This window comes from Marmota flaviventris, chromosome 3, assembly GCF_047511675.1.
Source record: "Marmota flaviventris isolate mMarFla1 chromosome 3, mMarFla1.hap1, whole genome shotgun sequence".
Classification (NCBI taxonomy): Eukaryota; Metazoa; Chordata; class Mammalia; order Rodentia; family Sciuridae; genus Marmota; species Marmota flaviventris.
In genome coordinates, this window is record NC_092500.1 from 42,389,235 (window position 1) to 42,399,370 (window position 10,136).

General features: G+C 30.8%; 1 protein-coding gene across 9 annotated transcripts in view; it reads left to right on the forward strand.

Moving 5' to 3' along the window:
- The window catches only part of Nap1l1 (nucleosome assembly protein 1 like 1), a 60,649-nt gene extending 53,869 nt beyond the window's left edge, over positions 1–6,780 (forward strand). For 6 of the 9 annotated variants that reach the window (XM_027921310.3, XM_027921749.3, XM_071609675.1 and 3 more), the window contains 7 exons: positions 288–433; positions 529–548; positions 2,097–2,219; positions 2,948–2,977; positions 3,484–3,534; positions 4,529–4,600; positions 5,258–5,379. In XM_027921310.3, the coding sequence (XP_027777111.1) occupies positions 288–433; positions 529–548; positions 2,097–2,219; positions 2,948–2,977; positions 3,484–3,534; positions 4,529–4,564 (406 nt within the window). In that variant the 3' untranslated portion in view covers positions 4,565–4,600; positions 5,258–5,379. Of the gene's footprint in view, positions 1–287; positions 434–528; positions 549–2,096; positions 2,220–2,947; positions 2,978–3,207; positions 3,304–3,483; positions 3,535–4,528; positions 4,601–5,257; positions 5,380–5,837 lie in introns of those variants that run through there. The other 3 variants (XM_027921457.3, XM_027921379.3, XM_027921538.3) reach the window with 3 other exon arrangements.
- Positions 6,781–10,136: the final 3,356 nt, after the last annotated feature.

Genomic DNA, 10,136 nt, shown 5'->3' on the forward strand with positions numbered 1-10,136 from the left:
GTTATTTATTGCCAAACATTTCAGTACAATGTTTTGTCCAATTTTCCTACGATTTTTTTTGCCATGACAACAACACATTTCTCTGCAAAGGAGTGCATTATTATCTTTATTATACTGTGTTTTTGCTAATTGTAACTATATTTTAAAAATGTTTAGAAATAAAATGTCTCTCATTATGCTGCTATAGAAAGCATTTAATAAGCCAATTATCTTCTCTCAAATTTGATATTAAAATAGAACAGTTCTAAAAAATTCAAAGTGTGCTGTTTCCTCCTTTGTTTTGTTAGGTGCCAGATAGATTGGAAAAAAGGAAAGAATGTCACTTTGAAAACTATTAAGAAGAAGCAGAAACACAAGGGACGAGGGACAGTTCGTACCGTGACTAAAACAGTTTCCAATGATTCTTTCTTTAATTTTTTTGCCCCTCCTGAAGGTAAGTAGAGGTTCACTTTCGATATTGGCGACTATTTTATTATGAAATTTGTTTAGTTTCTTACTCATTTGCATTTCTTTTTCTCAAATTTTCAGTTCCTGACAGTGGAGATCTGGTAAGTTGAATTTTTATTGAGCTGTTTATTACATATACATATAAAAGTAAAGCATTGGTCTTCAAAAGTGGACAGTGGGGTGGTCACTGCTAGCATTTGTTTTAGACAGTTTTTTTCTTTCTATCAGGGATTTAATTTTTAAAACTCTTTCTTAATGAAAGCAGAATGCATTCTACTATGAAAATTTTTTTGTTTGTTATGCCAATGGATATATGATTTCATATGGTGACTATATGTGGCCTGTGGCTAAAAACCAAAAATGTATACAAAATGATCTAATGAAAACCGTGAATAAGTCCTTACAGGCAGGGTAGGCCAGTTAATGTTTTGAATTTGCTTTTCTGTTGACCATGTGTTTGAATTTAAATTAATTGAGATAGTTTTAAATAGTTTTATGTGTGTAGGAAAGTAAATATTATGTTAATTTGAATACTTTAGAACTGGAACACTCTTGACTGAGGCATAAGCCATATTGCAAGTGGCAAAAAGTATTTCTGTCTGAAAAGAATATTAACTGGCCTACTAAAAACATCCTTTATAGGACAAACGATGGGAATGTAAATCAGTGTGTGAATTTTAGTAAGAACTACTTAGGAGCATTAAAAGAGCTTCACACTATTTTTATATCAGTTGATGGCTTGAAGTTTGTCTTCAAGTGCAGTTTTAGTATATTACTAAATATTGATGGCAAAACCAGTCTTATAAGAAATCTCCATTTAGGATTTCTTCATAGTCCTCCATGTCTGCCCCTTCCCAGTACATTTTTGTTTATCAGGGTGTGTTATCTTGATGGCTTAATAAACTTTTTTTTTTTTTTTAAATTCATTGGTAAGTATCTAAACGTAAATGAAATCTAAGAAATTTTCTCAATCATGTCAGTCATTTCTGTACTGTGTTTTGCTATTAAATAGAAATCCTAGATTGACTTGACTTGGTTTATTGTCTTTATTAAGTAGGACTCTGTAACTCCTCATTTGTAATAATGACTTAAAACCTTACAGCTGCTTGGGTACTGTCCCTTAGGAAGTGTTAAGTGATATTCTGTGGTCTCTTATGTCCTTTTATTTATCATATACTTAATGTTGTTACTTATGAAAGCATGAGATTTTTTTTTCTTAGTTTTTCAGTAATATTTTCAAAGGAAAAACTCAGAGTTGCTTTTACATTTTATGTTTGAACCAGAAAAGAACTAAGTGATAACCAGTTTTAAATTCTATTTGCCATAACTATTCTTAGCATGAACACTAGTCTGCTAACTTATTTTAGTTTTTATTAAAATTCTATAAACCTAGCACATGTAGATGACTACTTATGAGCTAATTTAAATTATTTAATTTTAAAGTATTTTTTAAAAAGTAGAAAATAAAGTTGGCCTTTAAAAAAAAAATTGTGGTGCTCAGGATTAAACCCAGGACTTTACACATGCTGGACAATTGCTCTACCATTGATTTTGTTATTATTTAAATTCTTGAATCTTAAATATGCCGAACTAAGTTACAGCTTATTCTTAAATTTTGTGCTTTTCTTAAAAAAAAAAAAAAAAAATAGGATGATGATGCTGAAGCTATTCTTGCTGCAGACTTTGAAATTGGTCACTTTTTACGTGAGCGTATAATCCCGAGATCAGTGTTATACTTCACTGGAGAAGCTATTGAAGATGATGATGATGATGTGAGTAAATTTGAGTCCTGCAATGAAATAGTTTGGTGTGGGTATGAGAGTCAGAATTAGCAGGAAATTAGGTTTAATTTTTTTAAAGGGATATAGAATAATTCAAAATGAGGCTAATAACTGATTATCCTATAGATCTTTTCCTAGTTTTGTTTTGTTGGTACTGGGGATTTAACCCCAGGGCACTCTATTTCAGAATTATATCCCTTTTTATTATGTTTTGAGTCAGGGTCTTGCTGAGTTGCTGAGGGTTTTCAAGGCTGGCTTTGAACTTGAGATCCTCCTGCCTCAGCCTCTCCTGAGTTTTAAAAATATTGTTCTTGCCTTTTCCATGTAGAACAGCTAGGACTTCTTTGGTGTTTTAAGATAACATAGAATTTTTCTCTAAGAAAATATTACATGATGCTAACAGATAAAATTAGGCTGCCCTTTAATGCTTTGGATTTTTTTTTTTTTTTTTTTTTGCTAATAGGTTTTAGGCTTTTTTTTTTTTTTTTTTTTTTTTGCAATGTATTTCACACCTCAATATAGGCTAGTAATTACAGTAATAATTGTCTGATAGCACCGACCTGATTTCCCAAAGCTAATATATGATTAGCTTAATCATTCACTGTAAGAGAAAGCTCTCCCCCCTTTTAGATATAAAAGGTGTTGAAAATGATGGCTGTTACTGATGGTATTCTCAAGTGTTTTATTCATCCACACTTAATCCCGTTTTCTCTTTTCAGTATGATGAAGAAGGTGAAGAAGCGGATGAGGTAATGTTTACCAAATGAGCAAACAATTCTCTGTGTTTAAGACATTGAGAAGCAAATTGAGTGATTTATGTATTTCTTTGCTATATAATCATTATGTGATTTGGGATAAATTTTGGAAAGTATGATTTTAGAATTCTACAGCCAAACAATGTATGTATAAGGTTTCAATAAATAAATTGTAAAACTCAGCAACATTTTTTTTTATTTCAAATAATTTTGTTCTGCTGCAGGGTTATCAGCTCTTTGAAGAAGTCAAAAGCTGCAGTAAACTTTTTCAACGTTGGCTGCAGTAAATCTTTTCAATAAAAGCTGTCTGGATGTCTCAAGTTGTGTTGGGAAATTTTTCATAATAGAAGCTTTCAGATTAAATTGCATTATCACCAAACTCTGTAATCATGAAAATCTGTTGACCCATAGAGTAACTTGTATTAAATTTTCCCTACGTTATGAGCCAATTTTTCCTATTGTATACCTACTTCATGGATGCATTTTGAACTTTAATATAGGAAGGGGAAGAAGAAGGAGATGAGGAAAATGATCCAGACTATGACTCGAAGGTGAGCAGAATTAGTGGTGTTTTCTGTTTAATTTGTGGCAGGCTAAAGTTAGATTATGAAGTTTAATTTTCTTCATTACAGTCAATAATATAAAACCCCATTGTCTGTGTAACTTTTATTTTTCCCTTTTTCTAATTCCCGTTGTCATTTCATATGGTTCACATAAAACTTCAGAGCACCTTTCCCTGAGAAGCATTGTTTTTGGTTCTTTGTATTTTTTTTATACTTTTCTGCCAAGTAAACTCTAAAATTTTATTTTAATGGCACATTATTTGGGGCTTTTACTTATTTTTCAGTTTTTAAGTGTTAAAATTTAATGTGTTTTTATATGTTTTCCTTCCAAAGAAAATCTTATAAACAAAGGTCAATTTTAAGAGATCTGAGTGCAAGAGTGCTTGGAAAATGGCGACCAGTACTATTTGTTAGATTCTTGCAACCACCATTATTCTTAGTTTCTGAAAGTTTGAGTCCTTCATTCCTAGGAATTGAATTTGTCATATCCCAAATAATAGATAGTAAATTACCAGAGATTATTTAAAATGTAGGATCTGTTCATTCATTTGCTTGATGTTAAAAAGTATTCGTAGAGCACTTCAACATAAGCAAGCAAGAGGCTAATTTAAAATCAAGTTAAATACATCTTGATAGGTATAAATGGATCTTTATATGTAAATATGAATGGAATTAGTATCTTTGAATACAAAAAAAGGCAAAAAATAAATGATAATATGATTGGCAAATTGGTTATATTTTTAAGATTATTATTTAGTGTGTCTCATTGAGTTAATTCTGCAATGTGAAATTTGGAGTTTATTTTAGCATTTCAACAATTTGCTAATATTTGAAAATATAACTTGCCATAGTTGTCCTATGCCTTATTTTAATTTGGCAAATTTTTTACAAAGGTGAGATGCTGTGATAAGGTAGTTAATTACTATTTAAAATGCATTAAAGCAGGTAGAAATTAGATTGACTTGTTTTTTTCCTTTAACAGAAGGATCAAAACCCAGCAGAGTGCAAGCAACAGTGAAGCAGGATGTATGTGGCCTTGAGGATAACCTGCACTGTAATAGCCTATACACAACTATTATTTACTTACAGCCTTATGTTTTTGTATTTTCTTGGTAGACTCAATAATTTTTTTTTAAAGGAAAGGAATTGATATTTTAAAGACAAATTTGTTCTACCTAGCATTTTAACTATAGCTTTTCTGTCATATCTGTTGAATGCACAAAATCTCACGCATGTTCATTCATTGCTGCAGTTTGGTTCTTCTGGAATATTTGTATCATGTAGCTATTGGAGTACAACTATAAAAATTAACAACTGTTAAATTAAGCTAAATGTTTTTTGTTTGCTAATTTTTTTTCCTGAAGAACCAAAGTAGTTTTCAGCTGGTAGTAAGAGTGACTTTAAGTCTGCTTGCAAAGTTGTGCTTTTCATTTATTTGTTACAGAAATGTAGTGAATTTTTACTAATACAACTCATTTGAGAGAAGAAAAAAACCCATAACAAACATGGTTAAGAATTTCCAGTAAGACCAAACTCGATAACTGTTAGGATTATTAATGAAGTGTAGTTAATTTTAAGGAAACCTAACTCATAATTTGGTTATTGGTTATCACAGGGAGGTGAATAAAATAATTTTCAGAAGGTTATTAACCTGATAAAGTGTACTTGTAATTTTAACTTCCATTAACTAAGCATCTTTTCTTTGTGGTAGGATCTACCTTCTGCTTTCCTGGAAAGGATGAATTTACATCATTTGACGAGCCTATTTCAAGTTTTTGTTGTTTGTTTGCTTGTTTTTGTTTTTGCAGCCTAAAATAAAAATGTCAAATATAATTTTAGTTCTCACAAGATAATGTCTTAATTTTGTACTAATTCAGGTTAGACCCAGAGGCTTGGATTAAGGGTTGTGCCCAGTTTACCATATTATTGAAGGAAATTTCGCATGCCAGCTTCATAAGCAAGTGGAAGGGGGGAAAAAAAAAAGACTCTTAATGATGTGATATAGTTTTAAAAAGCAAAACAGTTGAATTTTATTTCCTTTGGGCTAGAACCAAAGCCCTAAGCCTGTATGGTTTATTCTAATTCTTATTGCTTTAGTATGTCATTTACCCATGCTTCTGTTTACTGTGTATTAAAATGGGTAGTACTGTTTACTTAACTACCTCACAGATGTGTTAAGGCATATTAAGTTAAATTTCATGAACTGTTTCTCAGCCTTGTTAAAAGCTTAAAAATTTGGGCCTGTTTTGTACCACAAGTGTGATATTCGGCATTTTTTTTTTTCATACCAGGCTTCCATAATTAACTGGAAAATGAAGTGAAAACACTTCTCTTCTGGATCTGGCCAGACAACACTCTTTCAGATCTGTGCATGGCCCCTATTTTAATGAAAATTGGATGGGATGAGTGAACTATTCAGTAGGTCCAAGGATTTTTTTCCAGGGTATCAGATGACCATACTGTAACAAAATACTATAGAGATCATGGGACTAAAGTGGTAATAAGACCATTTGGGGAAGGGGAATGCAATTAAATTTGAGACTATAGAGCCACATTTAAAATACCTCAGGCTTATTACTGTTAATTTTGGGGGGTGAACTTTTGGTCTGACAGTGAGGGTGAACTAAATGAATTGTAACAACAGGAGGGTTTGAGTTTCTGCTGTTAATAAAATTACATTAAGTTCACTTTTAGAAGTAATAGTTTTCTTTTGAAAATTTAGTATTAAGGTTTTAGAATGTGAAGACATTTTATTATTTGTATAGAATTATCCATGCCTTTTCCTGAGATTTTTAACTAACTACTGGAAATCCTTAACCAATTATAATAGTTTTTTTTCCTTCATTTTCAAAATGATTTTGATTGCTTTGACTTCGATAGTCTGTAATTTTTTTAACCATAATCTAAACACAAGCTTTTTCTGAATTTAAAAATTTTGATCTAAAGATAGAATCCCATTTTTAATGAATTGAAAGAAGCAACAAAATCACTATTTTTGTTTTATTCCTTTAGGAAACAGCTATGCCAAAGTGAAAAGATAGTAATACTTCATCTTGTTAAATAATCGGTGTGGTCTGCACAGGAATTGTTTTCTTTATAAAATTGGAGTTTCAGGGAATGTCAGTGTTCATTTATGCCATTTCTTCAGTTCCAAAGTGGTTCTATTCCATTCTAGAAATTTGAAATATGTAATTTGAAATCCTTAATAAAACTTGGAATTAATTTTATAAAATATACTGGTGATATTTGGATTTTTTAAAAACACATGAATATACTTTTTTAAACATTGGAAAACAGATGTCTAGATCAGGCTGTTCTGTGCTTAGTCTGCTGTGACCTGTAAATCTGTAACAGAGCCACCTCCCTAGTCCTGTTAGATAGAGTTAATTTGAAAACTAGAAAGGAATTCCATAATTCTGACAGATTTTATTGAAAATGTAGCTACAGATACTTTTGAGACACTTGAGAGTTTCTTTTTATGTGCTTAATTTTTGGTTTCCACTAACCAATTCACTATCAAGTTAGTTCTCTCTCTTTTTTTTTTTTTTTCTATTAGAAATGGTAAAATCTCATATAGTCACCTATTAAAAAGCTTAAGACCTGTCATTTTATGGTCATTCAAGCAGAGAAAGAGTTGATTAGTCGTGAGTTTAACCTGGATGTCTGAAAGTCACATCTGTGTAATTTCTTATTTTATATAGGTTTAGTGAAGCAGTATTTGTAATACTCTTATCTAGATGTGAAAATATCTTAATTGTTGGAATTGGTGAGTTGGTACATAAGAAAAATGGGATTCTACCTCTATTTCCTTTTGAGCTCGTTTAACAACAAACATGAAAGGGAGACATTATCTTTGGTAGAAATATTTTTATTTTTCCGTGAATTTAGGTTAACATATAACTGATGTATGATAAGGCCCCTGAGATAACTGGATTAACAGTGTTTATTACTGCTGCTTGTAAGACAATATGAATTTGTGGATTTATCTGAGTTGCTGACTATTTCCATTATTAAAAATGAAGATAAAAACTAGATTGTTTGTGAAAACCTTATGCCATGCAGAAATGTTAAACTAATGAAAATATCCTTTGCTGTGATTTCAAGGCTTGGTTTAAAATTTGAGTCCATTTATGGATTTAGTCTTAGAAAGGTTTTTAGCCTTTTATTTTTGACTAAGCCAAGCCAAATGTTATTTTAAAATTATGGAACAAATAGTTAAGTATAAGTTCTTTGTAGGAACTTTAGAAAAGAGAAATATATGTGTAATTCAGTTTTTTAAAAAATCTGCATTGTAATATACTTGAGCACAATTTTGTTTTGAAAAATTAGTGTTCATAATTAGGTAATTTGCCACTTAAAAGCACTAAGTAAATGTAAGTGATAATGGTGAAATAATACTGAAATTAACTTAATAGATGTATACTGGTAGTTTTTGTATACTGAATTAAAAATCCAGATATTAAAATATAAACTGGATTTTAAAAAAAAAAGGTTCTTGGCCTGATTAAGGTTCACCTGACCACCATGTAATTTTGGAGAAATGGGAACATTCTTAGTGTATGAAATTACTTTCTTTAAGGAGGAGTGTTCATCCATAGGAAATTTTTAATTTATGTACTTAGAACAGTATATTATGTATCTTGTGTTTCTTCCATTTGACATTCTGCTGTACTTTCAAATTTATCAGTTAAATAAGTTTAATGACTAAAATTCTTTGGTATAAAACAAGGGCAGGGGCTGGGGTTGTGGCTTAGTGGTAGACTGCTCACATAGCACTTGTGAGGCACTTCATTCGATCCTCAGCACCACATAAAAATAAATAAAAAGGTATTTTTTAAAAAGACAAGGGCATAACAATTTAGAAATAAATTGCTGGCAGGAAATAAGTCATTTAAAAATTTTTCATATTAGAAATAGCATTCATAGCTTTTGTTGATCTTTTAATTACCTGTTTTGATTTTTATTATTTCAGAACTCTGTAGTATTGCTTAAAATAAAACCAATGCTTTTTAATTTCTCATGTTTTACACCTAAAAGGAGGAGGAGGAGGAATTGGCAATAAGCACTTCAAAATGCAAATGCCAGAGTTAACAGATTTAATGACATTTCCATGATAAAGTTAGCCAGTTGTTGCTTTAAAAAATTTAATGAGGTTATTCTGGTTTTTGCTAGAATACTCAAAAATTGTGTAAGTACTTTTAGCAGAGATTTCAAGAATGAGTAGAATTTTGTAAAGTGCAGTTCAGGTGGAGGAATAAAAAATGTGATGATTGTGTAATCCTTCCATTGGAAGGCAAGCACATTCAAAGTCTACCCCAAGGTGTATATGACCCCAGAGTCATATATAAGAAATTGAAAAGTAGGTAAACGGATATAAGGAAGTTGTGAAAAAGGTGGGATTCCAGAGCTGTTAAACTGGAATCCATCAAGTAATTTTTCTCCCTATCTGCAGTGAATCTCCTTAGTCAAGTTCCAGATTGATATTTTAGGTTCTCTTTGATTAATGATGTGAATTACTTTTCCTCTAACTTTGAAATTATAATAGTTGAAAGAATTCTTGTATATTCTTAACTTTTGTTGAGTATTCTCATATGCATGGATATATACTATTTATTTCCTGACGTGTTTGACAGAAAGCTGCAGACATAATAAACCTCCTCAACACTGTTATTTTCCTTGGTATGGAGGCTTATTTTAATTAGCAGTTAATCAAAATTGGCAAGTTTTATACTATCACAATTAATTTTGATGTTTTTATTGTCCCAGATTCAATGATTGGTAGCCTGTGTGCTTTTGATACATGGGTTTTTTGTGCATACTTTATGGCTAAGAAAGATTTTAGGAGCATCATTGGCTTTTTCTTTCCCAGTCCTGGAATGTGCCATTTCTTTAAGAATCTGTTCCTTACAGTGGACAATGTTATTTAGAATGCAAGTCCTGGATGTGCTTGTTTCTGGGGTGTTTCTAGCCCCTTTCAGATGAAAAACTTAGAAATTGTAGAAATTCAATCCAATACTTAATATTTGTCCTAGTCTTATCAAGTCTATATTTGTAACTACCTTCAAATAAGTGAAATTGACTGATCCAATAAGATATTATAGATGAAGTTATTCTATAGGAATAAAACATGATGAATAAAAATGGGAAAGATGGAATTTTAGATTTAAAACCTTAAGTCCCTGAACAAATTACTTTTGGAACCTGATCTATCCCTATCCATCTATGTGAGAATTTAGTAAATGTGATTTCTAAACATGATAATGCTTAGAATTTTGTTGAAATCACTTTGTAAATTGACTCTGGAGAGAATTTCAGAACTAGTTTTTTTTTTTTTTTTTTATTACTGTTTTTAAAGGTCTTGCTTAGGTAACCAGGTGTCTTGATATGCTGATGCTACATCTAAACTTATGCCCCTGTTTTGAAAAGGTTTTTTCATGTTTGTTATGGAAAAATAAGAAAGTAAAAAAAAAAAAAAAAAAAAAAGCATTTGTAGCATTTAACTCAGCTTTTAAGTTTGGAAAATCTCATTTCATTCCTTTTTAAAAATACCTGTTTTTTTTATATTGGAGTATTTTCTTTGACCATTGGGT